The 27,399-nt window shown below is 40.3% G+C and overlaps 3 protein-coding genes across 9 annotated transcripts; 1 reads left to right on the top strand and 2 right to left on the bottom strand.

Moving 5' to 3' along the window:
- Nucleotides 1–2,379: 2,379 nt before the first annotated feature.
- On the bottom strand, nucleotides 2,380–14,892 carry akt2 (v-akt murine thymoma viral oncogene homolog 2). Of its 2 annotated transcripts, none has more exons than XM_049726236.1 (14): nucleotides 14,476–14,892; nucleotides 11,694–11,858; nucleotides 11,362–11,493; nucleotides 11,146–11,257; nucleotides 9,722–9,875; nucleotides 9,460–9,591; nucleotides 7,927–7,992; nucleotides 7,764–7,832; nucleotides 7,512–7,634; nucleotides 6,711–6,839; nucleotides 6,383–6,597; nucleotides 4,942–5,029; nucleotides 4,746–4,848; nucleotides 2,380–4,500 (listed from the first exon to the last, which is right to left on the bottom strand). In XM_049726236.1, the coding sequence occupies exons 2-14, from the start codon at nucleotides 11,737–11,739 to the stop codon at nucleotides 4,421–4,423; spliced, it is 1,449 nt and encodes a 482-aa protein (XP_049582193.1). In that variant the 5' UTR covers nucleotides 11,740–11,858; nucleotides 14,476–14,892; the 3' UTR covers nucleotides 2,380–4,420. The 2 variants fall into 2 exon arrangements, with proteins under 2 accessions (XP_049582193.1, XP_049582192.1); XM_049726235.1 differs by having other exon boundaries at nucleotides 9,460–9,594.
- A 439-nt stretch (nucleotides 14,893–15,331) lies between these two features.
- Nucleotides 15,332–20,307, bottom strand: dhx40 (DEAH (Asp-Glu-Ala-His) box polypeptide 40). Of its 3 annotated transcripts, XM_049726220.1 has the most exons (17): nucleotides 19,969–20,304; nucleotides 19,709–19,854; nucleotides 19,508–19,627; nucleotides 19,131–19,367; nucleotides 18,839–18,905; nucleotides 18,635–18,766; nucleotides 18,141–18,240; nucleotides 17,973–18,059; nucleotides 17,710–17,892; nucleotides 17,334–17,414; nucleotides 17,092–17,249; nucleotides 16,833–16,947; nucleotides 16,644–16,752; nucleotides 16,466–16,560; nucleotides 16,064–16,133; nucleotides 15,745–15,973; nucleotides 15,332–15,660 (listed from the first exon to the last, which is right to left on the bottom strand). In XM_049726220.1, exons 1-17 carry the CDS (start codon nucleotides 20,138–20,140, stop codon nucleotides 15,539–15,541), a joined length of 2,223 nt encoding a protein of 740 aa, XP_049582177.1. In that variant the 5' UTR covers nucleotides 20,141–20,304; the 3' UTR covers nucleotides 15,332–15,538. The 3 variants fall into 3 exon arrangements, with proteins under 3 accessions (XP_049582177.1, XP_049582176.1, XP_049582178.1); XM_049726219.1 differs by having other exon boundaries at nucleotides 17,092–17,414; nucleotides 19,969–20,305; XM_049726221.2 differs by lacking the exon at nucleotides 15,332–15,660 and having other exon boundaries at nucleotides 15,773–15,973; nucleotides 16,639–16,752; nucleotides 19,969–20,307.
- Nucleotides 20,308–20,601: 294 nt separating this feature from the next.
- Nucleotides 20,602–27,182, top strand: LOC125972017 (P2X purinoceptor 5-like). 4 transcript variants are annotated; one of them, XM_049725260.2, is made up of 12 exons: nucleotides 20,615–20,941; nucleotides 21,126–21,276; nucleotides 21,446–21,517; nucleotides 23,881–23,956; nucleotides 24,986–25,082; nucleotides 25,316–25,393; nucleotides 25,470–25,608; nucleotides 25,678–25,811; nucleotides 25,882–25,975; nucleotides 26,405–26,470; nucleotides 26,557–26,639; nucleotides 26,714–27,182. In XM_049725260.2, exons 1-12 carry the CDS (start codon nucleotides 20,805–20,807, stop codon nucleotides 26,751–26,753), a joined length of 1,167 nt encoding a protein of 388 aa, XP_049581217.1. In that variant the 5' UTR covers nucleotides 20,615–20,804; the 3' UTR covers nucleotides 26,754–27,182. The 4 variants fall into 4 exon arrangements, with proteins under 4 accessions (XP_068507565.1, XP_049581218.1, XP_068507564.1 ...); XM_068651464.1 differs by having other exon boundaries at nucleotides 20,602–20,941; nucleotides 21,485–21,517; nucleotides 25,470–25,811; XM_068651463.1 differs by having other exon boundaries at nucleotides 20,607–20,941; nucleotides 25,470–25,811.
- The last annotated feature ends 217 nt before the right edge of the window (nucleotides 27,183–27,399 follow it).

Genomic DNA, 27,399 nt, shown 5'->3' on the forward strand with positions numbered 1-27,399 from the left:
GAAAAAATGAAAGTCTTGTTACACCAGGATCCGGTGTGACATTCGTGACTGATGATCACATTCAAATACAAAGAGAAGCAAGATAAAGCTGCAAATCAAATTCTACAAAAGCTGCACAGCTCCCGCACTTATGTTGCATTCTCCATCAGCTTTTTTGTGTTGCTGCCCTTTACACAATGATAGTGAGGAGGCACTTGTTGTGCCAGCAGGAGAGGTCCACTTGCATGTTTCGCCGTAAAGTAATGTTTTAAAGCATGGCTAGCAGCGAGGTTCAGCGTATTGGCATGGCAAGCCAGACCCAATGCTGTACCACCGAATGGGTCTGGTGGAAAGGACAATCGTCGTAGCTTGTCTTGACTCATAATGAACCGACAAATCAAATTCGTTTACTTGCTTTGATGCATCCTACGTGTACATCACTCTTATGTGTCATAAGTTCATCCTTACAATACTCAAAATGGCACACCAGAGAGACGGTATTTGAATTCAGTGTAATAACTCGAAACACGGAGTCATTGAAACCTCAGTAACCCAGTCTTTCGAAATAAAGACGTGGACTTTTGTTCTTTGCTGAGTGGTTCCTTCAAATGATCTATTAGCAAACCTCAGAAATGCGCATCAAAGCGACTCCTGGACCAATCGCCGGAACAGCGTTGGGTCTGGTTTACCAGGCTATCAGTGAATGGCTTCATAACCATAAATATCCCAAAATATGTTTAGCAGCGACCCCTTATGGCCGTGGCAGCAAATGAAGGCAAATCCACAGTGGAGTCCATCAGTGCAGTAGTTCTGATGTCCAGTGGTGACCCACTCTAAAGCAGGACACAAGACTAGAGGCTGTGACGGTGGTGCCTGAGCCGGTGAGACGAGGTGCTGCAGTTGTCAGCAGGCGATTCAAAACCATTTGATCACAGCAGGGGTGAGGAACCATTTTCAGATTAGGGGATGTTTCATTTCAATTAAGGCCTTTCGGAAAATTAATCGCAACCAGCATACATTTTGCATTGCTGTATATGGTTGGTTCTATGTGTGTGGGGGGCTTTGACAAACGTTTCTCAAATGTTTATTATTCGGAAGGGATATGGACCGGGTCGACCAAAAAATGACAAAAAGTATTGTTGGCACACATTGTGATTGTTCTCTTAAAAAAACAAAGCCTCAAGACTTGTCAATGATAAACGTTCAATCTATTTTCTCCACTAAAAACAAGGGGGTGGGGATAGGGTTGCATGAACAATATATCGAAAAATATAAAATATCAATGACGATAATGGCCTATGTAATGGGCATATTGCAAAAAGATGCAATCATTTCTTTTTATGGAATTGTATGCTTTTATCTGAAGTCGACCACTCAGAAATGTACATTGTCACTTTATAGTAGGACTTTATGTAGGGGAATTACAATTAATTAGCTAAGAGCACATTGAGCTAGCTTGTTTTGTACATTAATTAGATAATAAAATGTCATTTTGTAGGAACATGAATACCAAAATCTCAATATGATATTGCTAGAGCCAACATTCATACCCCATTTTCCCAATATTGTACAGTCCTAGTGGTTGATTGTAAATTGTTAAGAGATTTGCATGGTTCCCCACCCCTTCATCCGCATGAAGCCAAGTGCACCCACTTCAGATGCTTTTTTTTTTTTTACTTTCACTTAAGCATTTCACAATCACACCATCGCTCATAAAAAGGATGATAGTAAATTATAAGGTCATGAGGATGTTGAGTGAGCTGCATGGGTTAGCATCTATTTCTGGCTGGCTTCCATTATTTTTAAATGAATATGTAAAAAAAACAAAAAACAATTAGTAGCTGAAATGTGAGGTGTGGTCGGTGAAAATCTACAGTGGCCCTCAAGTGCAAAACACAACAACAAATAACTAAATATAACAAACTACAAATAAATAACAAACATACCCACTATGACAGCAAGTTGAGAAAAAAAATAATGAAAACTCAACAAGTGATCCAATCAGCAACAAGTCTGACCTCCCTCACATAATGTTTTGGTTGTCAGTGTTTTATTTATTTTTTAATTTGATGTGATGCGTTTTTGAATTTTTTTGTTGATTGCTTTTTGATTTGCTTTGTGCTTAGTTTGTATTTTTCTTTATTTGCTGCTGTATTTGCTTTTTGTTTTAATGATGTGTTCATCTTTTGCTTTTATTCCTTTCATTTTCTATTGAGTTTAGCTTTTTGTGTGTATGAATATAAGTTTTAAATGTTTTCTCAAACTATTTGTAGTGTTTTTTTCATTTGCTGTTGTGTTGTTTTTTGTTCATTTAAAAAAAATGCTGTGTTGTTTAGTTTTTGTTGTTGTCTTGCACTTCAGGAGCCACCGTAGAAAACCAATAAAATGAAAATGAAGAAAGAAAGTTTAAAACATTTTAATATATATTTTATAGAATGTATGCTTAACATAACATTTTCCAATTTTTCTTTAGAAATATATGGACAAAAAGAAGGGGAAAACAAAACACAAAGAATGACATACAAACAAAAATAAAAGGACTTGATTTTCCTTTAGCAAAGTTTAAATTTTAGCCAGCATGTTCTCCAGAAAGAATAAAATATAAGCACAATTTCCTAAAAAAATCTGGCCAGAACTTGATTTGACTAAATTATACATCAGCTGAAATGGGACTCTTTTACAGAGATCCTGCTAAGAGCCCTTAGAGAAGATCTGGCATTTATCTCCATTTACCTTTCACACAGAACCCAGCGAAGCAGGATATTGCCTGCAACAGCCCCTGTGTCTGGTGTGATTAAAAAAAAAAACACTTGTCAGACAGCAATAATTGCTTTCAGCACAACTGCGGATTTTCGTTACAAACACGTAGGCTGGGCGTAGGTAAGGCAGTAAACTGCTGGTTAGACCTGCCCTCCACCCCAATTATATGTATGCCGGTGCTGTTTATACAGAAGATCGACATGGGAAAAGGGTATAAAACTACAGGTGTAGAAGGGGTCAATGATTAGTATGCCCCCGTGTTGAGGTTGCTCAAGCAGCTCATGTGGTTGTTTTGAAGCTGCATGCTCCAGACAGATAGAGGTTGAAGTATTTGGGAGACACGATTTCCCAGAAAACACAAAAACCAACATCTAACGTGGAATTATTTGAAGTGTTGAACATCCACTAAGTCAGTCAATTGTTTTGTGTGTGTGTTTTTTTTTTTTTTTTGAGGGTGGGGGGGCAATATAAATATTAACACTTCTTGCTTTTAAACATGAAAACATTCAAATGGCTTGTTTAAAATCATTAAAATAAAAAGAACTTGCACTGAAATTATGAAGAAAAAAATGGGAGAAAACTGAATGAAGCCTGGCAGTGAAGATGACTGGATTGATGGTGGTGAATGGCTGAGGTCAAGTTGTCTCTCTTAACACACCGGGCAAGTGGCCTTCAACTTGTTCATGTTACTGAGTGATTGCGACACACAAGCTACATGGGCCATTCGAGTGTCTCACCATTTTTTAAGCAATACAATTTAAAAAGCCATGCAAGAGAAGTCAAAGCGTCAATTTAGCACTTAGCCGCTTGCTTTTTTTTTTTTTTTTCTCCATAAATAACATTTGTTCCCTTAAGTAAGCCATCACTGTGTAGTGTCCTTGCTTGCCCGTGTTCCAGCATCCATGAAATCAGACAAACCGGATGGTTGCAAAATAAAATTGTTCGTAGGTTCTCTCACACATTCATTCGGACGTGACACACATGCAGTGCATCCACAGAAATGGCAACCTTACCCCCGTCTTCTCTCACACTCACACACACTCAATTGATTTGTAACAGCAAGTTCCAGAAAGAGCACTTATTAAAAAAATAGCAGAAATATGGCTTTATCTTTAAAACTGTAACACTAAGTTAAAATTGGTCAATTATCACCTAATTTCTCTCCCATTCAATTGATGAAGTTAAAATTGGTCAATTACCACCTGATCTCGCTCCCATTCCTCTGATTTTAAAAATGGTGTCAATATAAGGTGTCTACACAAGATGCAGTCTAGGAGTCAGGGCTGTGTGTCTTACGGCTGGTAACGAGCTGGTACTTGCTGGCATAACCTGGTTTCAAAGTGTGCCCAGTGTAGTGCAGCAGGGGTCCCCCTGAGAGGCTGTTTGGAGACAAAGCTGCCCATCTGTCCACATCTAACCCCACTGAGGTCCATCACTCGCAAATACACAGAGCCTCCGTGTTCACTGTGTACATGATTCTCTGCTGGTTTGTGAGTGCATTTGTGTCTGTATGTATGTTGAGTGAGTGGAGGTGAGTGGGTAAAAGACCGGATGAAAATGTGTCTTGTGCCACTGTGCGTATGTGTGTCATTCGATTTGTCCTCAGCAGTGCACGTGTGAACGTGAGATTTGGGTCGTGTGTTAGCCTGCCTGCTGCCTGCTTGGTCAAAGGTCTGAGCCACTATTCCCGTATGCTGGCAGAGTAGGAGAACTGGGGGAAGTGTGTACGCTGATCCGAGTCCTCTGGGTCTAAAGTGTCATCTGGAGGAGGAGAGGGCGGGGGGGGCAAACAAATTAAAAGTAGATAAACCACATCTATGTTGAAATATTATATTTTCCACAATGCAAATAACAAGAAGCTTCTGCAACTAATATTTACTATTTCTTTTTCTCCCGCTACTCTGGTTTGTATTTTGCATTAGTCTGGATAGCCTACGGAAGGAACTATCCCGTCTCACACAATGCTACTACATTAATTTGTGACGCACCATGGCAGGTATACTTACACTTGTCTGGTGGGGTTATTGTGATAGTTTGTGCTGTGAACTCGTCGTCGAAGTATCTCGTGTCCGTCTCTGAGGTGACCTGGGGCTTGAAAGGTGGAACGAGCTGTGCAGAAGAGCAAGCAAAGCAGTGTTGACGTTGACAGTATTTTGGACTGAAAAGGTGAAAAACGTGCCCCTTCCTTTCCTCTTGCGTTACCTTTTTCTCTAAGACATCCTGCCAGTTGATGGAGGTGAAGAACTTGTGTGTCATCACTTCTTTGGCATCATCAGGTCCTCCCCCAAGCCTGGAAACAAGGCAAACATAAAAACAATGCAATCACCACCTACTGATTTCGCAGCTCGTGTAATAAACGCACTTAAAATGTGCTGTTCCCTTGTTATGGCCAATTTGAGACAAATTCATCTGTAATTTCCTCGCCTGCGGGCAGAGCACCCTGACGCTATTTTAGTTCCCGAAAAACGATGAACTGCCTCCAAAACAACAATCAATGACGTCCTTGTTTATAGCCCGTAAATGCGAACAAAACAAATCAAGGAACAAAGCCTAAATAATGTGGTTTACTGCGTAGGTGCTGGCTGAAGGCAAGATGAGAGAGAAGGTCGTGCAAAACTAATTAAGTTCTATTGACGTACTGCACTGCAGCAAATGGGGACAGATGCATCATCTTGCATCTGTGTGGCCAAAAGATAATGCCATCTATCCAGTCCTTAAAATATTTAGATGAAAAATAACATTTTAGGCTTTGCTATAGAATGTTATGAATGATATCAATGCTCATCCGCTGTGGTCCAAAAGGTGCTCGAGTATATTTTTATGAGATGCACAAACAGGTATAGAGCAGTTTGATTGTACTGATGATTTTGTTGTGGCTTTAAATTGAACTAATGTGAATAATTTGGGCTTTGAACCGCTTTTTCATGTAACTTGTTACATATTACTAAACATAGCAAAAGCTGAAGCTGTACTATACGGAATCATAATCCCATTAAATGAAACCAAATCAAGTCTACCTGTAAATATACCGCTGGTGAATTGTATCATACCTCATCTATCAACATTTTATCAATTATCTTTTATTGGAGTGCTGTATATTCCTAATCGTGACCTTCTTTTACTATACATAACAAAATGCTAACATTTTGAATTCATTCACATTCTATCATTTCCTATTTTTAACTACTGGTTAGGGAATCTGCCCCACTCTTATGAGGTTAGCGGTTCAAATCTCCGGTTTTCCTGTGTGTATTATCTCCCCGAGTAGGTTTTGTCAAGGTTCCCTCCAAACATAAAAAAAACAAGCACTTTAGGTTCGCTGAAGACAATAAATTGTTCATAGGTGTGATTGAGTGTGGACTGACTGCTGCTGACCAGTCAAGATTGCCCCCAGCCTTTTGCCCAAAGTCAGCAGAGATAGGCTACAACTCTTCGGCAACTTTAATGAAGAAAAGTGCTTTAGGAATCCGATGGTTAAAGAAGAATGAAAGAAACGACAAGTCGATCCGCACTCGAGAATGGGTTGTATTTTCACTTAGAAGATTCCAATGTACACTTCTCGTACCTTTGTCAAGTCACACTAACAGGACCGCAGCTTTTGAGATATGCAATACAATAAGGGAGGTTGAGGTTGTGGACAAACCTCTGCTTGGGATCCTTTTTGAGCAGGCCGGCCAGCAGCGCCTTGGCTTCAGGAGCCAGGTTTTTGGGGAAGCGGATCTCCTCCATGAGGATGAGTTCAAAGAGTCGCTCATGGTCCTGGTTGTAGAAGGGCAAGCGACCACACATCATTTCGTACATGACCACACCCAGTCCCCACCAGTCCACAGCGCGACCGTAGTCGTTGTCCTCTAGTACCTGTCAGAGTAAAGAGAATGCCTCAAAGTTTTACTCCATCATTTGGTCAGGAGATCCTTTTTTAAACACTGTTTTGCTGTGAAACCTTTTGTCAAGTTGAGCATGCGTGTTACCTCAGGTGCCAGGTACTCAGGAGTCCCACAGAAGGTTTTCATAGTGGCACCATCTGTGATGCCCTCTTTGCACAGGCCAAAATCTGTTATTTTTATGTGGCCATCCTTATCCAACATGAGATTTTCCAGCTGAAAAAAGAAAGTAGGCAAATTACTCTTCAATTAAGTTACAAAAAAGGGGACAGCATCCATGACAATGCGTCAAAGACAGCAGTAGATAATATTAATGGTAATAATACGCTTGATCTCATCTGGCTAATTAAAATCTATGTACAAAACTGTCAACCTTGAAATTCACTTCCAGAACAATTTGTTTGAATTCACATGTTTTTAACATTTTATCAAGAACATTATCACGGGACCTTGTTAGCTCAGTGTGTGTATACAGCATATAAATATTACTTGATTGATTAATTAAATTTGACACCGCTATAAGACTATTAAAACGAGCAGCGATCGAGATCAAGTCAAATAGTTAGCTTTGAGCCGACTTTGGACTTTTAAAAAATAATAATAATTACGTAACACTACACGTTACGGACAATTATGGATGATCCGGAACACTTTTGCGAGTGCATTCATGTTATTAAATGTATTCTTTAACTACGTAGGTATTTACTAGTTTAGGGTATGTCACAATTTCAAGCATGTAAAAGGAATTTTTTTGAGCACACAAAACCATTTCTATGACCCTAGTTTGCCAAATGCTCATCTGTTGACTATAAAAAGAAGCCGTCCAACCAACATTTGGACAAACGCATGACTTCCTTATCAATGTGGAAAATATATGGCAGACTTTACCTTTAAATCCCTGTAAACGACATTGCATGAGTGTAGGTACTCCAGTGCCGATACTATTTCTGCACCATAGAATCGGGCCCTGTCTTCTGTGAACACTCGGTCCCGGGATAAGTGAAAGAAGAGCTGAAAAAGAACGAAGACATGACACTGAATGTACCAAATACAACAAATTATAAGTCCCTACATTGCATGAATATGCTTTTGGTACACGTCATAGACACAAGTGCAAGTGAGGAAAAAAGAATAACTTACTTCTCCTCCATTTGCATACTCCATCACAAAGCATAGACGATCGTTTGTTTGAAAAGCATATTTTAGTGTCTGTGTGGAAAGGGGAAAACATTGACATTACAGCATCATTCAGATTACAAACGACCGCTGAATTTTGGGGAACACAATGTGTTTAGTAACTCACTGTGAGAAAGGGATGTCGTGTATTTTGGAGGACTCTGCTCTCTGTCACCGTGTGCGCTACCTCGTCCTAAAGCAAACATACATACATAACCAGCTCAGTGGCCTAGTAGTAGAGTGTCCGCCCTGAGACTGGAAGGTTGTGGGTTCAAACCCCGGCCGGGTCATACCAAAGACTATAAAAATGGGACCCATTGCCTCCCTGCTTGGCACTCAGCATTAAGGGTTGGAATTGGGGGGTTAGATCACCAAATGATTCCCGAGCGCGGCACCGCTGCTGCTCACTGCTCCCCTCTCCCCCAGGGGATGGATTAAAATCACATGGGGATGGGTTAAATGCAGAGGACAAATTTCACCACACCCAGATGTGTGTGTGACGATGATCATTGGGACTTTGACTTTAACATTTTGTACAACAGTAAGCACACATGCAAACTATCAGTATTACACTAAATGTCAAGTTACATAATGTAGCGTTAAAATAAAAATGACATGAGGACCTGCAATGTATATTATTGAACTCATCTTCTGCATCTTTTTTAATGCAATTATAGGGAATCAAAGTGAAATGTTATGCGTAGCATTTTCTCGACCGTTGACTTCAACTTTACAAATGCCACGTCAGCTGAGCAGGCAGTGCATGTGGTGGGAAAGTTGAAGGTCTGCACAATTAATTGAATCCACCAGGAGCTTCAATAAGCTGCCTAAATAGTAAGCAATCGGCTCCTGCTGAGTTATGGCATGACAAAAAAAGGATGAGAAAAAATGGAGACGAGGAGCATCACGACGAGAGTCGCTGTTGTTGTGGCCATAGTGGCAAGTGCCATTAAACTAGATAAAAGCATATTTATTCAGTGAGAAGGAAGACTGAGTCACTTGCATGTTTCCACCAGAAGTTCTTCCTGATACAAACCACTCATTTTTTGTATTTTTGTTCATTATAATTTATTCTAAAAAACATTATGCAGCTATTTTAAAGTTTCATTTTGCACTGAAACGATTATTGTTTGTTTAAAAGTAGTGCTGTAAAAAACAACACTGATCAAAATGATCATGATTATCATTTTGGCCTTAATTGTGCTGCACTAGTAGTGGTCAACATCTACAGTGACAGAGTGGTAGCGGACATCACGACATTGTGAAGGTTATTATGGTCAATTTAGGACACTCTGTTATTTTTGTGTTTACTTAAGGCTATACATTTAACCAGTTTAATCCAATGATGATCTGTGCGATTGATTAGTGTGAAGGCCTTTTGAGGAAAAATGATTGGTTTATAAAAATGTTTTTTAAACAACAGCAAAAACAAATTTAATGTATACTGGTAGGATAAGAATAATCTACCACAGCAGTAGGGTTGGGGGAAAAAAATCCATCCCCTCTGTTTTTTCGACCACAACCAGTTATCGATGGAATGATTGATTCCAAAAAGATTCATTTGTTATAGCTCTACTCAACAGCAAAGTGAACATTTAAGACATGTTCTAAACCCTCTCCACAGCTATTTATAAAACATTTAACAAAAATAAGCACTAACTTTAGCGATGATGACTTCTTTGCGGAGGATTTTCATGGCGTAGTACATGCCCGTAGCCTTTTCCTTCACCAGGATCACTTTGCCAAACGTCCCCTTTCCCAGTAGCTTTAGGTAGTCGAAATCACTCATGGTCTGCTGAGACGATGACAGAGAAGCCAGAGTGACCAAAACACGTCAATTCACATTTACGCCTCAAATAATCCCTAAGTGAGGTGTGAATCAAGAAGCTTGAAAACACAAACTCCATAAAATTTGAGCTGACCACTTTTGAGCGAGATTTGGACACGGCAATCTCCATCTCCTCTGCGCCACTGCTATCACTCGGTGAGCCAAATTTGATCTCCATGGGCTCCTCGTCCTGCTGCTGACTCTTCAAGCTGTTTGCCACAGCCTGGATCGATCGCATCCATTCTTCCCTGAAACAAAAGTGCACATCAACACATTCGAAAGACAAAGTCCCCTCATGTTCAGATAGTGAATGTCCCCATAATCAATGTATTATGAAATTGATCATGACATACGTTTAAGCATTAAAAAGAAACTCAGTTGGAAAAAAAATACACTGCAAAAAAAACAAACCTGTCAAAATGTCTCATGTTGGTTATTTAAAGACTTAGCAAAGGTTACATAAACAGTGCCCACTTGGTTGTAATCTTGTCTAATTTGGCCACAAATTCTATATTGAGCACAAATGTAATTATCACACTCTAAAATGGATTTCCCTGCCTTTAAAGAACAGTGATTCATTTAGGCCGAGAGCATGTGTTCCGCTACGGTTCAAACTTGAAACTCTCGAGATGACTTTGTCAATGGTAAAATCAAGATAGGATCGTGGTTTCAACACAAACATCCTCCATTAGATTAAAGTGGAACTTCAACTCTTGTTGCGCAACTGTCTTAAAGCTCATAAAATTTAGATACAAATTGTTTATGAAAGTTTTGGTGTGAATTTATTTAGGCAGCCGAGACTGGATAGTCAGAGACTATTGCCAGTAGCTGTGTGGAAGACACACACGGCAGACGTGTTGCATCTGTTAAAAGATGTTTAACACTCTTACTAATATTTTAGATTCTACCACCTGTTTTTCTTCCCAATTTATTGTTTTACATATTTGGATGTTCAATTGCCAATTCAATTGTCAATTATTTGGAAGGTTTTATAAGGGTGTGTTCGAACGGTCAATTTTGAATGATGTCACGGTCGTTTATTTGTCTTTCTTTTTTATTGAAACATAACAAATTGATTGAAACCAGAAACGGGATTTCTGGAGATAGATTGCAATTTTATTATTAAGGCCATTCTAAGGTCATAATCGCCCATCCCCAATTACATTACTGGATGGTTTTATTTTATACTTATTACGAGGGGTGCACAGTAAAGACGGTGTATTCAATATAATGTTATGAATTTGCCCAATGGGAAGACTCCAATGAAATGCAGTCACAAATTACCCATATACTATAGCGTGACATGAATTTTGGGCCATTTCTAGACGAATGTGACTTAAAGAGGTGCATTGTCGGTAGACCTTCTGCTTATAAAACTGTCAATAGGCTCAAATGTTACTTAGAATATTGCCTGCACAGTTACTAAAGGTTGTATGGTAGTGAAATGAACATTTGGAAAATAGAAGGACTTATTGAAACTCTAACTGGTCTCAATGGCAGTTTGCTTTTTAAACCTACCTCTCCTCGTTGCTGTCTACATGGAAGGTGCGCTCAATGACTGAAGTCCACTGGAGGCAGCGGATAACAAACGTATTGGGCCTGGGCCGCTCTGTCTTCATCAGCTGGCATTCTACAAAGTACAGAACCACCAGAAAAGAAGATGAGAGGCGAGGTTCACCAAAGCATGGCAGGACACATGTCAAAGCTGAACAATAGTCAGGATGCAGAACTGACCTGCAACGGAGAAGTTGTTGAGAGGTGGCAGGCTGTGATCGCTGGATACTTCGGGCTTCTCTTTGTAGCCGATGAAGGAGCCGTCGCTCTTCAGGATGAAATAACGAGGCCTCCAAGTTTTAATGTACTCACCTAGGAAACAAAAGTGGGGCGCAATTAATGTTTGTCTGTTTCAAAAGGGTTTCAGGATTTAGTGTTAGCACAAATATACACGAAAATCAGTTAATAAGACTGACTTGTGTGTCACTCATCAGTGAGAGGCCCATAAGAGCTGAGCAAGCTTGGCAGAAATTCACAACGTTGGGAACACAGTAGCATTAGCGATACAGTACCTCTCTTGTGGAGCCATCCCTCTCTCACAACGCTGACTTCATTCATGCTGGGGCAGAAGACTGTCTGGGTTGGGAGGGGGCGGCAGACCAGCTGGTGCAAACTGTTTAAACTCTAACCGCTCCAGAAGGTGACGTTGACACAGATTCGACACTTGTCCAAAAAGCCTGGAAAGGAAAAGGACAGAGAAAAAAATACCACAGTTAAAGGACTTAAGTCACCTTGTCATCATTATTGACAGAAAAGTTCATGTATGCGTGTTCGAGAACAGAATGGCATGAACATCTAACAAGAGGATTGCTGGTACCAGTGTTTGAGTCTGGCATATTCACATATATTATTTTTCTCAAAATATTGTTACTTGTTTCAACATATGGACTCTCTCCTCCAAATTTTAACACATCATTGTTGGATTTTAGCACGCATAAAATCGGCTAGCAACGGCAGCTCAAAAAAGTACATATTATGCAAATTGCTCAATGGTAACCGTGACAAGCACGGCAAAACAATACCAGCGGGTACCAGGGATCAACTCAAAACAACAGAGAGGTAAACACTGAGTATGAACTGCTAATTCTATGGGTCAGGTTGTGCTAAAATGAGTTAAAGTTCAACCAATGGGAGGTGTATGTGAACACATCAAGCAAAATCTGATTCCCTGGAACAAAGGACATTTCTGCGAATTGCGGGTTAGCACTCTTAAAGTACTGTATTGCAATCACGTCCTTACCTTGACTTGTGTTTCGCCACCAGCCCACAACATAGAAAAGTGCTGAAATGTGCACATCATCTCCTTGCTATCTGACCATCTGACATTTACGTCAACATGATGGGAAAGTGCTCACCGCTGATACCTCATCTACCTTCTTTTCCTCAGTATCAAGTCATAGTAGATTAATATTATTCAAACAGTGCCAGTAAGAGTTTAAATGCAATGTTACTGGCTTCCAATTAATGTTTGCCACAATATGTGTTTTCACATTTACATCAAATGCAATAAGTAGGTTAGGGCTGGGTGTTGAATCAATTTCATTGAGCAATTTCAGTTTGTCATTTCTTCCAAACTGATTTCTTTTTTTCGCGGCTGTAGTTCAAAGTGCATTCCCACTGACACTAACAACATGGCAGCGGACAATATGGAGCGACCGTAGTTTGGAAAAGACGTGTTGTCAAATGAGTGACTTTATTCCTGAATTGAAAGGGACAACACAAGCTGAATCGTTTTCACATTGTTTTGACAAGAAAGGAGTCGAACGCACATAGTCTCCTTTAATACCTGACTTGATTTATTGACATTATGGAAACCTTTTATCCATAGTAGGTCTGACCCATGCCGCAAATACGTATTTTTACAGAGGCTGGCTTGCCTCACCTGTACGAGGACCGTAGCTGATGAATACTTTTACAATTGAGTATTCTGTCAATTGTAGCAGCAATTACTCAAGTAATTAAATAACAAAAATGACTCTAAACACACAACGTGCATGTAACATGATTTTTGGGCATTTGGTATTGTTTACTCACTTTCTAATGTAGTATCTGTGACTTACAGTTAAAGGCCTAGCCTGGTGAGTGACGTGGCTGCCAGTGAAGGAGTTTATAAAGTTGGCTGGCTGTTAATTGGCTAACCCGTTAGCCAGTCGGCATTTTGAATAACAGTGTGAAATGTGGTCATCAGCAGCTTGTGTATGAATGTGCTCATTATGTGTTTGCTTTCTTATCGTTTAGCAATTGAAAGTGCACAAGCGGCTGTGTTTGTCATCCCTCTGTAGAAGGAGATGAAATCGGTGGAGATTATAGTAAGGAATCGGCCAATCAGAGATCTCCTAAAATGAATTAAATCTGCACCGATTCTGATGCCGGCCGATCAGTAGGTCTACCCCAAATGCAAATAGGATATTGCTTACGAGAAGAGCTGAATGAACAGCAGAATAGGTCATGAGATTTAGTAATGATTTGGTTTTCTTATTTGTTATGAATTTGAGAAGAGAACGTTCACAGCTACTTGCCACATTACAAGAAACGTTTTAAAACTTTATTATTTACGAATATGGTTAATGTATATTTGCTGGCAAAACGGAAATACAAATTCTCATGTCAGTAAATCAAAATAATGTATCTGATATTTCTCTGAATGTTTATGCAAATTCATATTCGTGTCTTGAAAAATAAAGCAAATCCAACGGGGAAAAAAAAGTGTTTCTAATAGAGCACCAGTTTGGGAGATTTTATTTAAAGGCAATTTCACAGTCATATTGTGGGCAAAGGGTGCGTGACTTTACACTATTAAACATATGGAGCACAAGAAAACTTTTGCCGTCGTCGTGACAAAACAGGATTTGACTAAAAACAGCAAGAATAGATTATAGATCACTCTTGAAAGTCGACTTAAATGCGGAGTGCACCTATACGGCTAAGCGAGTAAATTAGTGCTGTAATTAACTTGTGAAAAGCATGTCGCATATCAGTACCATAACACGTCCCCAATCGTTTAGCGTGGAGGCTAAAAGCTAAGCTAGCACGGGTCAGAGAACAGTGTCGCTTAGGGTCCAGAAGGCGGAAAATTGCTTCCCACGCTCAAACAAATTTCTCCCACACAGCAAGGCTGGCCTCCGGGGCAGGCGTGCGTGACATTTACGAACAAACAAAGCAGCTAACCACAATAGCACCCCGAGCTAACAGCTACTTTAGCACGCGAGCTAGCCTCCTGACTTGTCTGCCGTTCTATTATTACTACCACCACGCCGGGTTTTTTTGCCCACTCTTTCCCACTTTATTACTTACCTCCGCTAAGAAATATTCCCACTTCTCCAAGAGTTCCACGAGTAGGGCTGTGCAAACCGCCCTCCGCCGTTTATCACTCTCTGCTTGTGTGTATTGAACTCTGTCAATGATCACACAAGCTTAGCCGACTAGCTTGTTTTTCTCCTCACAATAACAGCGCGGCGGCGTGCTCGGTTTGTAACCTAAGCGAGCCAGTGAGAGAGAGAGAGAGAGAGAGAGAGAGAGAGAGAGAGAGAGAGAGAGAGAGAGAGAGAGAGAGAGAGAGGGGCGATTTGTTGGACTCGAGAGCGTAAAAAGACGGCTATAAATAATATTCAACTCGTGGACATATTAAACCGCGTCTCTGTTGGTTTAGGCGAGCGTGTCTCCTGCCTCCGCTCCGTCCCCTCCCAGCCAGGCAAGTGAGCGAGCAGGCAGGCAGCATAGTAGCTCCGCAGGCTCTCGTCGGAAGTGACGTATGTGGAGGCCATAAACGAGCGATCACCTGGACGTGTATGTAGGGGTACACTCGCCTGTCATGTGTGCCGGCACCGTGAGTTCGATTCCCGCATTTACGATGTGTGTGACAAAACATGAAATGTAATTGTTTTTTCCACCAGTAGAGGGATCACACACACCACACAGAATCACAATCAAGCTAAGGACTAAAATTAAATTATGAACTACTCTAGGCCTGCATGATTGAAAAAAATTATTAAGAGCCGGTCTGACATTAGTAAATGGATGATTAATGTGTCAGAGATAAAGTCGTTTTTAATGTTTTACACCAGAGAGCATATATCAAGCAAAGCTGAAATGTCATCAAAAGTAGCCAATGTCACCAAATGAATAAAGCAGGCACCTCACAAATGGAAGAAATGTATGAAGATATATGCTTTATTAAAAAAAATATATAAAAAAAACATCTATTGTCAAGATGTAATTAAAAATTGCTGGACACTAAATCGGGTCCATTACATCCATGCATATGGCAACGTATTTTTGCATTTGCTATCCTACTAATGTGATGTACTGTCTTTGAACCAGTACATTCTTTCTCCTCACTATTATGACAAGCACATTCTCAGATAACTTTATTCTGTTGTCTTTGCAGCTTCCGCTGAAGATAGCGAACGCGTGCATCACTGACACTATTTTCATCGTTTCGCTTCTCCACTTTCTTCAAGGCATCCTCAGCCGAAATCTCTGAAATAAAATGGCAACACTCAACACGTGCAAGAAAGTGGCAATTCCCTAAAATATAGTGGATTTAAAAACAATCCTACAGACCTGATTGCCTTTTGGCGGCCTCCCTCGTCTCCCACCTGGTAACCTCTTCATCAGTGACTTCTTCTCTGGCCACGCTGCTTAGTTCATAAACGTCTACCTCGTGCAATTTAGGCAGCAGATCCTTCACCCACTCGTATCGGATGGGACATACCGTCCTGACGTACACTCGTGATGTCACCAACACGTCATGGAAAAGAATCCAATCCAGCTCCATCTCCTTCTCAAACGACTGAGAACAAAAAGGTCACAGAGGACATCATTTTAAGTATAAACCGTGACAGTTTAATACATGGTACGCAAGCATATTTAATAATCTCACCGATGATGATGGATGAATGTGAACCATGGACCCGTGACCATCCATTGTGCAAAATACTTTGCCAACAGATCTACGCAAGGTAAAAAAAAGAAAGAAAAAAAAAAGAATGAGTAATTAGTGTTCTGTGCACTGCTTAACATAAATTGATAGAGAACACTACTTTACACTCCACTTAATCTGAGCAACAGAACATTTAATTACTTATGAGAATTAAACAAGGTAATTCAGGTTTTAATAGTGGGGACAGTTTTGGACTTTGGAAGAAATTATTCCAAATATAATTTGATTTCAATGGGAAATTTTCATTTGAAAGTTGAACAAATTGAAAATTAAACATCAACCTTTGAGCTTCTACTGAACATGAAAAAATAGCCTTTAATTTGCATTTAATCCTAATATTACCTTCTGGCAACATTGGTGAAGTATCCCATGCACAGACACCGTCTAAAGAGTTCCTTCTTATTGCCATCAAATTTATCCATAGGGAAGTCTCTCCTCTGAAATGATAAATACGGAATTAATACAAGATAACAGGCACCACTGCTCCGGGTAATGTACTCAAATAATTGCTTTACAATACTTGTTGCAAGCGGAGGAGGATGTCACGAAGCTGAGTCTCCACACTAAAAGCAGACTTGAGCGCCCTCCAGTGGACCCAATTCTCCTTGCACCACATTGAAGGTCTTTCGCTGGAAAATACAGGAGTAAGGAAACCAATACATAAACATGAAATAGAACAAAGAAGCTATGCTCATTTTATGAACAGTACCTGGATTTACACTGTTGAAACACACTAAGAAGTGTACCAAAGTCGTTTACACCGCCGCTACTAGCCGCCAAGTCTCTGTGACTCTTATCAGCCTCTTTCTGCTTCTCAGGATGGCCTAGATGAAATAAAGCAGGCAAGATGAAGTACAAGCTCTTTTTCACCAAAAAATGTTGGTTGGCTCCTACCGATTTGAGTTGAGGAGCTTCATACGGTTGAGATGCATTGCAATGTTGACACGTGATACAGAATACTACATTACCAGGCCGGATGAAGATATTCTCTACGGACAACATTGCAGCCACGGGAAGCAGAAGGTCCTGGCAGCCATGTGAGGCGGCTTTGAGCAAGGCTCTGGTGAGGCCCGGCTGCAGGGGGAACTCCACCATCAGTTCCCCCAGGAGAGTCACTCGACCCCTCCTGGCAGACAACAAGTCTCTTGTGAGAACCAACTCGGTTGCGCTAGGCATACCAAAAAAAAGGCAAAAAGTGCACAAAACAAACCTGTCGATAGCATCAAACTGGTAGAGCTGTTTCAACGCTTCCAGGATAAACCTCTCTTCTGGTGGGTCCAGATAGGGGAACCTTTGGAGAAAAAAAAGAAAGACCACGGCTAAACAAAGTAACCTGTCAGCAACTGTTGAGACTGCAGTTGACTGAGCACCTAAAGGAGCATGCATAACTTTTGTGCTCGTTCCTATGGCTACGAGATGTCACAGAAGCTCTGGCTAATTGAAAAGTAGTAATTGGTGTCAAGGAAGCATGTTGTGGTGATACGTAGATATAGAATTTTTTAAAATCAAATCATCTGTAATGTAGTATTTTAATATGAGTTTGAAATCAATTGTATTTAAACCTTGAGTAGACAAATTAAGTGTACCGAATGACATCATGAACACCCAGGCACTTGAGAGTGAGGACCACCGCAGTCAGACTCGTCCTCTGGATCTCAGGAATGGTATATTCTGGCATGCATTCCTCCCAGAATTCCTTGGTGTAGATGCGAAAACACTTGCCGGCTGAGGTTCTTCCAGCTCGGCCCGCTCTCTGCTGAGCTTCACTCCTAACGGCAGACAATCACCAATCAAATGATTCTATGGTTGGTGGCAAAGCAAGATTGACCCATCATGAGGTATAACTCACTTTGAAATCGGCACCACTTCCAAAACGTCCATGCCCACCCTGGAGTTGTGGTTCAGTTGTTTCACGAAGCCGCTGTCTATGATGTACCTGAAAAGACAACCTGGCAACTTGAATGGCGTTCTTATTTGGCTCATTACTGAAATGGATAAATAGAAGCAGCACACTCACTTTATGCCATTGATGGTGAGAGATGTGGCAGCAATGTTGGTGGCCACCACACATTTCCTTATTCCCGGAGGAGGAGGCTGAAAGATCTGCCGCTGTTGTTCTGTGAGGAGGACAAAGAAGGATCATACAAAGGTAGTAAGTGACTTTGAACATATCTGATCCGATAAACCGGCAAACATATTACATTTTATGCAAAATCGGTTGCTGATCGACACTATTGAGTAGTCCAGGGTTTCTCGGGCTCTACCCAAATATTTTTAAATATTAATAAACATTTATTTTTTAAATAATTGAGACCTATGGTATCACATCATGATATACAGGGCCAGTGCAAAACGACTTAATATAGGACCGACAGTAGAGTGCAGAGATAAAAAAAAAAAAAAAACTACACGGAAAACTTGTCAAAGTGCCATTGTATTTATCAGAGAAAATATTATATTTCATATGCTTAATAGAACAAAGTGCATGACAGCTGTTGTATATATATTTACCAGTTGGCATGGAACCATAAAGGGGTAAAATAAGAAGCCCATCCACCGTTTTGTCCTGTACATCATAGCGGTAGTCTATAGACTCTGCTTTCTCAAACAGCAAATCACAGGCCCGTTCGATCTCCACTTGACCTGTCAAACATGGTAAGATCAATACAGTTTGATGTCTTCATATTTATACGTCAAGTAATGATTGTATCGGACCTGTTAAAAACACAAGAATATCGCCAGCCTTCTCACTGGTGTGAACATCCAGGGCCACAGACACAACCTGGAGAGCAACAAGAGTTTCATTAGTAATCCTGATCTTCAAAATAGTGACACTGGCAGAAAGAAAGGAAAAGGTGAACCTCCAAAGTGGTACAATTTGGACTTCAAACTAAATATTATGTAATTACAAATATAAGGCTCAAAAGGTTAACAAAACTCATACTGAGAGGTGTTTCTATTTTAGCCATAAGATATCATAACACTTGTTGCATCAAAAGTTGGGTACCTCTTTCACATAGCCCGTGCTTTGAAGGTCTTTAGGTCCCACAGCAGTGCCCAATGTGCAGGTGACAGGAAAAGTCCTTCCAGGGATAGTAAATACAGGGCAGTCACCAAGAAAGGCTGAAAGTTTTTCTGTTTCCATGGTAGCGGACATCACCACCACCTTTACTGGGAAAGCTCTGCCCTTCATAGCTTCATTTGGATTAGAAAATACTTTCTTCAGTAAACCCAGGAGGATGTCCTGCAATGAAAAGACATTCAAAGTGTATGCGACATTTGAAGACTCAAGATGGTCATTACTATTATTATTTTATTATTATGTTCTGCAGAAAAAACAAGGGCAGATTCAAAATTTGCGTTCAAGAGGATGTGGTCACTCACGGTGTTGAGGCTTCGTTCGTGGACCTCATCCAAAACCACAACACTGTAGTGAGACAGTCCAGGGTCTGCCAGGACCTCTCTGAGCAAACAGCCATCAGTCATGTATTTCAACACGGTGTCCTGTATCAATGATATTGCAACATCACATAACTTAGTCTCACAACACTTTCTGCAAGGCGTGGCTCTGAGGTGGTCGCTTACCTGCGTCGTGCAGTCATCAAAGCGCACTTGATAGCCCACCTCTCTTCCCAAAGTACACTGCATCTCATGGGCAACCCTCTGTGCCACAGTGATGGCAGCCACCCGGCGTGGCTGGGTGATGCAAATTTTGCCATTTTTACAAAAACCTGCCAATGAAACACGTCACACACCACGTAAACTAAACTGGTGCATATATATTAGCCCTGGGATGGCGATCACAATGTAAAACACATTACATCACAATAACGGTAAAACGATACCTGCTTGGTACAAATACTGTGGCAGCTGCGTCGTTTTCCCGCTGCCAGTCTCACCGGTGACCACTAAAAAAGTGCTTTCTTTCACTGCTTGTACCAGTTTAGCTTTATGCTTGTAGATTGGCAATTGTTTTGAGTCGTTTTCTTTCGGGTGCTTCGCTGTCGATTTGGACATTACTGGTACGTAAGTTATTACCAAGCGTAATACAAAACAATAAACAATGTGTTTTGCTGCCGTGCCCTAAAAACTTTCAAACGTTTTGCGGTATAAGAGCGTTTTGCCACCACCTCCTGTTGTTCGGAAATGGCACGCTTATTATTTATTTCCGCAAACTCTTTCTTTGTATTTCCTATTGGTCGATCGTTGGTCACGTGGACAAAAAACAACGGAAGCCGATCTAGTTTATTCGTGAGCCGTGCAGTGCACAGAAAACGGAACAAATAACGTCCAGTAAATACCACACTTAAAACAAATTATTGAGGGAAAATTAGAAGCAAAATTTACCAGTTCAAAAGTTTCTTAAACCCCCCCCCCCCCCTCTTTTGAGTTATTGTCAAATTCGAACAAGCACTGACTCGTGTGCATATTGATTACCTGCGCCGGTATGAGGGGATGTCGTAACGGTATAATAATAATAAAGCTCAACCTCACCCGGTTCCCTCAAAACATCACACAGAACAAAAATACAAGACAGGTCTGTGCAGGTGGTGGTGGGTGGGAAAGTAGTACATATAGCCAGGGGTCATAACCAGCAGGCAGTTGCAGTGATGAGGCAGGAGCGAGTTGTTGACTTCGGAGAAGGGGCCATTCCAACACATTACGTGAAGACGCTCGCAGGATGGCTGCGAATGGGTGCAAAGGACGACTTTTATCCCTTTTGGACTACAGAACGGAAAAATACATAGTGGCCAAAAATAAAACAGTCGGGGTTTTGTACAGACTCATCCAGTTATCTATCATCGGTTACATTATAGGGTAAGTGAGACACTTGTTTGTCTGTCCGTCCGTCTGTCCGTCCATCCATCCCACCACGCAGTCCTAATGAGGTTAAGTGATTTGTATAGAATGCCTTGTTCAAAAGACCAAATTATTTGTGTAATGGCTTTGATCAGAATTAAAAGGCAATTTCAGTATTTGAATTTTTTCCACTTGCCCCCAGGTGGGTTTTCTTAAGCAAAAAGGGATACCAGGAAAAAGACGAGGCCATCCAAAGCACAGTGATTACTAAACTGAAAGGGGTCTCGATGACCAACACCACCGAGTCAGGCTTGCTGATGTGGGGACCGGAAGACTACGTCATCCCTCCACAGGTAAAAACACACGTACCCTCAGGCAGGAGGAATTGAGCTCATCATAAGCTTAAATAATGGTTTGGATAAAGTTTAGTCAAACCGTTATGTATGCAGTTTAGGTTCTAAAATAACAAGGATGTCTTTGCTCCTTGTTGTTTTGATGACCTTCATTGCTCTTTACATACAGGGTGAAGCTGTTCTTTTTGTTGTCACTAATTTCCTAGAGACACCCAATCAGAAGCTGGGATACTGTGCTGAGGTATGAATATTTCACTCATGTTTTTAATTCAATCACTTCTCGACAGCAAAGTTGGAGTTTTCCAAAATACTGTAAATGATAGAAATTCATCTGTCCTGTATACACATTATGCAACTCAGAAATTCATATGAATTCATTGTTATAGGAGCGGCGGACTGATAGAAATTTATGATTAGAAATTTATGTCTTACCTATTTTAGTAGCTTGTGCCTCCATCCAGCCATGTAAGTCAATGCACCAAGGAAGGTACTGTACTTTCTTCATAACTCTTCACAACTCGGGCATGTGCCAAGCTGTCAAAGAGTGTTTACTTTCAACCTGCTTTATTACCTCTCTCAACGCTTGATCATCTGGAAACTATTCCGGACAGCCTTGAGTGTGAGGCTGCCATATAACAAACACTCTGGACACTCAAAAGTAAATGTCTTGCTCTGTTCCTTAATCCAGCTAGCAGAGCTTTTAATTATCAAGCATCCTGTAATATTTGTTGCATTAATTTAGTGCCCATTTAAAAAAATGGTTGATTAAAGTTAATTAATATTTGTATTTATTTTTATTAATTTAACTAATAACAACAGTAATAATTCATCAATCTATTTATTGAAAATAATAAAAAAGTAAAATAAAAATAATTTGATTATACATTTAACATTAAAACTGAAATAATTGATTAATTTGTTCTAATTAAATTAGTTATGAAAAATGACATTGAAACATGGGAATTAATTATTTCATTTTTAAACTGTTTTGTATCTTCTACATCAAGTCTCTAGACCAGGGGTCACCAACACGGTGCCCGCGGGCACCAGGTAGCCCGTGAGGACCGCATGAGTCGCCCGCAAGACTGTTCTAAAATTAGCTCAAATAGCGGTACTTGTCAGTGAGCTGCATCTATTTATTTTACAGTCAAACCTCGGTTTCCGAACGTCCCGGTTCTGGAAAAAATCGGAATTTGAACAAAAAATTCGAGTTTTTTTTGCTTCGGTTGTTGAACAAAATTCGGAGGTCGAACCTCACGAGATGAGCCGGGAGGACCCGAGAAAACCCGACCGCGCGGCCCGGATGCCGACTGAATCTGTAGTAATTGTATTTTCGTTACTTTGAGGATTGTATTAATCCCTAATCATGCCTCCAAAGAAAGCAAGTGGGAGCATTAAGCCATCCTATAACACAAAGACGCTCTTAAAGCAATGCGACAATGAGCGCCCGGCGCGCTGCAGTTGCGCGATCGGACCAAATAAAGCTCCCCGAGCACTGAAGTCCACTTAAATTTTAGAAAGTACATCAGGACTTTAAAAATATTTTCTAAATTTCAGCGACGGCTCTGTCACAATAATGCGACCAGCGCTGTGCAGTTGCGCGGTCGGCGACGCGCTACGGTTGCGCGTTCGGTGGTGCGCTGCAGTTGCGCGATCGGAGAAAAATGCGCAAATGAAAAAAATGTTTAAAAAAAAAAAAAGGTTTTTTTTTTAGTCTTGGAACGGACTAAAATTTTTTCTATTATTTGTAATGGGGAAAATGGATTCGGAATTCGACCGATTTGCTTCTCGAACCGCCTTCTGGAACGGATTGTGGTCGAAAACCGAGGTTTGACTTTATTTTTGCTATTCTTGTTAAAATCACATACATGAGAACTGGAAATGACAATAATAACAAAGTGAAAGCTAAATTGAGTAAATTGGCTATTTCAGAAGTGTGTGTCAAACTGGTAGCCTTTTGCCTTAATCAGTACCCAGGAAGTAGCTCTCGGTTTAAGAAAGGTTGGTGACCCCTGCTCTAGACTGTCCGAGTTCCCGGCATGCACAGCCACTGTCGTCACTCTTGCAGAAGCCAAGAAAAACAACCAACATGTACCACTGTCATACAGCAGCCCTTGTGTACATTTGTGTCTGCTTTCTCAGTTATGTTCTTATAAATCAAATTGCAGTTACACAAAATGGTGTGGCACTTAAACACAAGTGCTCATTTGCAAGGGCAAAGTGCGCTAAGGCTCCAAAGCAGGGTTGCTTTGCCTTGTTAGGAATTTCAGATCAAGAGCCAAATTTTGCAATCCAAACTAAATATATGTTAAACTGCCAAAACATCAACTAATACTGGACAAAAAGTAATGATGAGTAATGTGTTCAGCGATTGAAATTTTTAATTTTGTGGCCAGGCTATGTCATTCTATTACTTACAAAGTATATCATTTTTTGTTGAACATGTACAGACTGAGCCAAATATTTCTTTACTGTACTTGATTGACTCATGTAAAAGTGGGTCAAGATTTCATAATCATGTGAAAATGTGAGTCGCAGGCTGAAACAAGTTGTGAATCCCTGAAAGTTTCTGATAGTCTTGGTGCTTGTTGTGTTTGTTCCTAGAGCCCCAAAGTGCTGGATGGACTCTGTCACCAAGACGGGGATTGTCAAGAGGGAAAGCTCGTGGTGTCTGGTCATGGTAGGACATCCCTCAGTGTTATGGTTCAACACTCCTTCGGGGTTATAAAGAAAATACACATCAACTCTACTTGTGAGTGATGTTACGTTTAAGACTACTTTGTATTTCATTTAATTGTGCAATGCATACCATCTCTCCGCACAGCAACAGTTATTTTCAATGAGTGTCTCAGCACATTTGCATGTCATGAGAAATCATCAGGTGTGCCATGAGAAATTGTCCTATTAATTAGTGCATGATAATTATTTGCAAATATTGTGTATTTCTTCATTTACAATATCTATCCTAGTGGTGTATAGTGACACACAAAAGTAAATGCCTGCTACTTGAAAGCAGAAGCTGAGCAAACTGAAAAGAGAGAAAATGCTTTTCGTGTCATTTTTGTTTGGGATGCCTATGCTTAATCGGCCAATTAATCGGTCATCTGATTTTTTTTTAGAAAAAAAATCTATTTCATCTATAAAATTTCAAGTGGTTATAAATATTCTGAATTTTGTGTTTATAAATTGATGAATAGCTTGTGAAGAAAAATACATTAACAACATTTAAAATGTCAAAATCTGACATTTGAAGAGTGAAAAAAGGTTCAATAGATTGCATGGCAAGACGGAATATCCATCCATTATCTATACAGCATGTCCCCACGAGGGTCGCGGGCAAGCTGGAGCCTATCCCAGCCGTCATCGGGCAGTAGGCGGGGGACACCCTGAACCAGTTGCCAGCCAATCGCAGGACACACAGAGACGAACAACCATCCGCACTCGCACTCACGCCTAGGGGCAATTTGGAGTGCTCAATTGGCCTAGCATGTTTTTGGGATGTGGTAGGAAACCAGAGTTCCCGGGGAAAACGCACGCAGGCACGTGGAGAACATGCAAACTCCACACAGGGAGGGCCGGAAGTGGAATCCAACCCGTGAACAATCTTTCATACTGTAATTCCTGGACTATATATTATTACCAGCTAAAATTAGTGATGACAAGCAAGTTCAATTCTCCTTTTTTTTTTTTTTTTTTTTTTTTGCCGAAGGACTCATGAGTGGACGATGCTTACACAGGGATGAAAACGCGCCTGGAACCTGTGAAATCTTTGGTTGGTGTCCTGTTGAAAGAAAATTTAAACCACAGTAAGGAGCTTGTTGCTTTCATTGGATTATTTGCAGTGAGCGCTATTGGATTGAACTTTCCTCAGGCATCTAAACACATCCGCCTGTAGAACTTGCCCTCTTAACTTAAGCAGGGGACTTTGGGTGAGAAGCAGGGCAGACCTGGGCTGGCTGTGGACAAACAACCATTCACATGCTATGCCACCAGCTTCCAAAAATAGATCAACCAAAACTGACTTCCTCTTTTGTAACAGGTCTCTGCTGACAAATGCAGAAAACTTCACCATCTACATCAAGAATTTTATACATTTTCCCAAATTCAAATTTTCAAAGTAAGTTCATCCTACACATCAAGTACAAAGCATCCAAAAGTGAACTACACCGTACCAGCGTGCTCTGTCCTCTAAGGTCCAACATTCTGGAGACAACGGATGTGTCCTATCTGAAATGTAGATATGATGAGAAGCTCCATCCTTACTGCCCCATCTTCCGCCTGGGAGACATCACTGCGCGAGCAGGATACAACTTCAATGACATGGCAACATTTGTTCGTGTTATCGGTATTATTATCGCGTACTTGGGTCTACCACTAAATAGACGTATTGCTTTGCACCAGGGTGGCTCCATCGGCATCCAGATCCAGTGGGACTGTGACCTCGACAAAGGTTACTCCGAGTGCCACCCGCAGTACACATTTACTCGCCAGGACATCACCGCCTCCAACACCATTGCGACAGGATTCAATTTTAGGTTGTTTAGAATTTAAGAAAAGTTGTACATTTGAATATTTGCTAATTGTTTGATTCTTACGTTTAAACAGACATGCTCGCTATTTTAAAAACTCAGCCGGTGAGAGCTACCGATCTCTGTACAAATTCTATGGAGTCCGCTTCAACATCATGGTGAATGGGAAGGTGAGCAAAATGTGTTGGTGTCGCACGCATGCATGAAGTCATTTTACACTACTTTTACCATTTACAAAAACAAATACAAAAAACAGGCTATTTACACATGGGCTGTATTTGAGGTGTGTTTCACTAGGAAAATACAACTGGGTGTAACCTGTCGACCAAAATCAATACATATATACATACGTATATGTATATATGTATATATATAGTTTTTGTTTTTTGCTTTTACGGTTTTGGCAACCAAAAACACATGACATGAAAAAATTTCTACATAAAAATATCGATATTTACTTCTGTTCAGCATCAGTTTCATGTTGGCTCTAGCTAACACCGTCATAAAAGGGTCTATTGTCAAAATATAATGAATGTGATAAAAACGTGCAATTTTAAGAAAGAACAGAGGATTAATAAATTGTTTCATTTTTCTTATAGGCTGGAATGTTCAATATTGTCCCTACAGCCATCAGTGTCGGTTCAGGGTTAGCTTTAATGGGAGTGGTAAGTTGCAGCCATATTTTATTATCAGTTTGTTTCTTGTTAAATTGTTTTTGCTACATGACATAATGCAAATTTGGATTGAACAGGGAGTGTTCTTGTGCGACATGATCCTACTCTACATCCTGAAGAACGGCACCGCTTATCGAGAGAGGAAGTTTGAAGGGTCCCAGTAAGTGCTTGCGAGTACTTTCAGGACCACTCACCACCACTGCATCTATGCTAATCTCTATTTCTTGTCCACAGGCAAACACCAGAAAGCCAGTCTGGCATCTTAGTACTTTAATTTTGACTTTGTAACCTACTGTGATAGTGTTACAAATGTAGAACTTTTATTTTCAATACAAATAAGTCCTAATTCGCTCATTTCTTTCTTCTGACAAAACACAAGAAATAGTGACTGTCATGAAATACTGTCATGAAGTGAAAAATTAGCATACAGCACACGAGTCGACATAAAGCAGGGTACACAATTGTGTGCGTGTGTGTGTGAAATTGTGTAAAAATCATGGTGTACTCTACATAAGTGAGAAAACTGTTTCATGATGAATACGTGTACAAAAATCTGCACACCTTCTTGCACTTGGCCTTTCCTTGCCACTAGATGTCACTAGGCTGGTGAATTTGAGTTCCTCAAAGCATCATGCTTTTACTTTTGTTAAGACAATGAAAATGCCTATTTTCTGCACCAATAATTAAAACACCAATATTGTTATCAAGGTTTTTATTTCATTACACCACTAAAACGTTTTTTTTTAATAATATGAGGACACAAACAATTAAATGACAATCTTTAGCTTATTTATTTTGAATTAAGAATTGGTATTGATATTATTTTATTTATTTGCATTTGTTACTCTATAATGATTTAAGAATTGAATTCAACTTAAAAGGTCTAATTGTCTTGTTTAAAGCCATTTTTATTCGTTATT

The sequence above is a fragment of the Syngnathus scovelli genome, chromosome 7 (genome assembly GCF_024217435.2).
Source record: "Syngnathus scovelli strain Florida chromosome 7, RoL_Ssco_1.2, whole genome shotgun sequence".
NCBI lineage: Eukaryota > Metazoa > Chordata > Actinopteri > Syngnathiformes > Syngnathidae > Syngnathus > Syngnathus scovelli.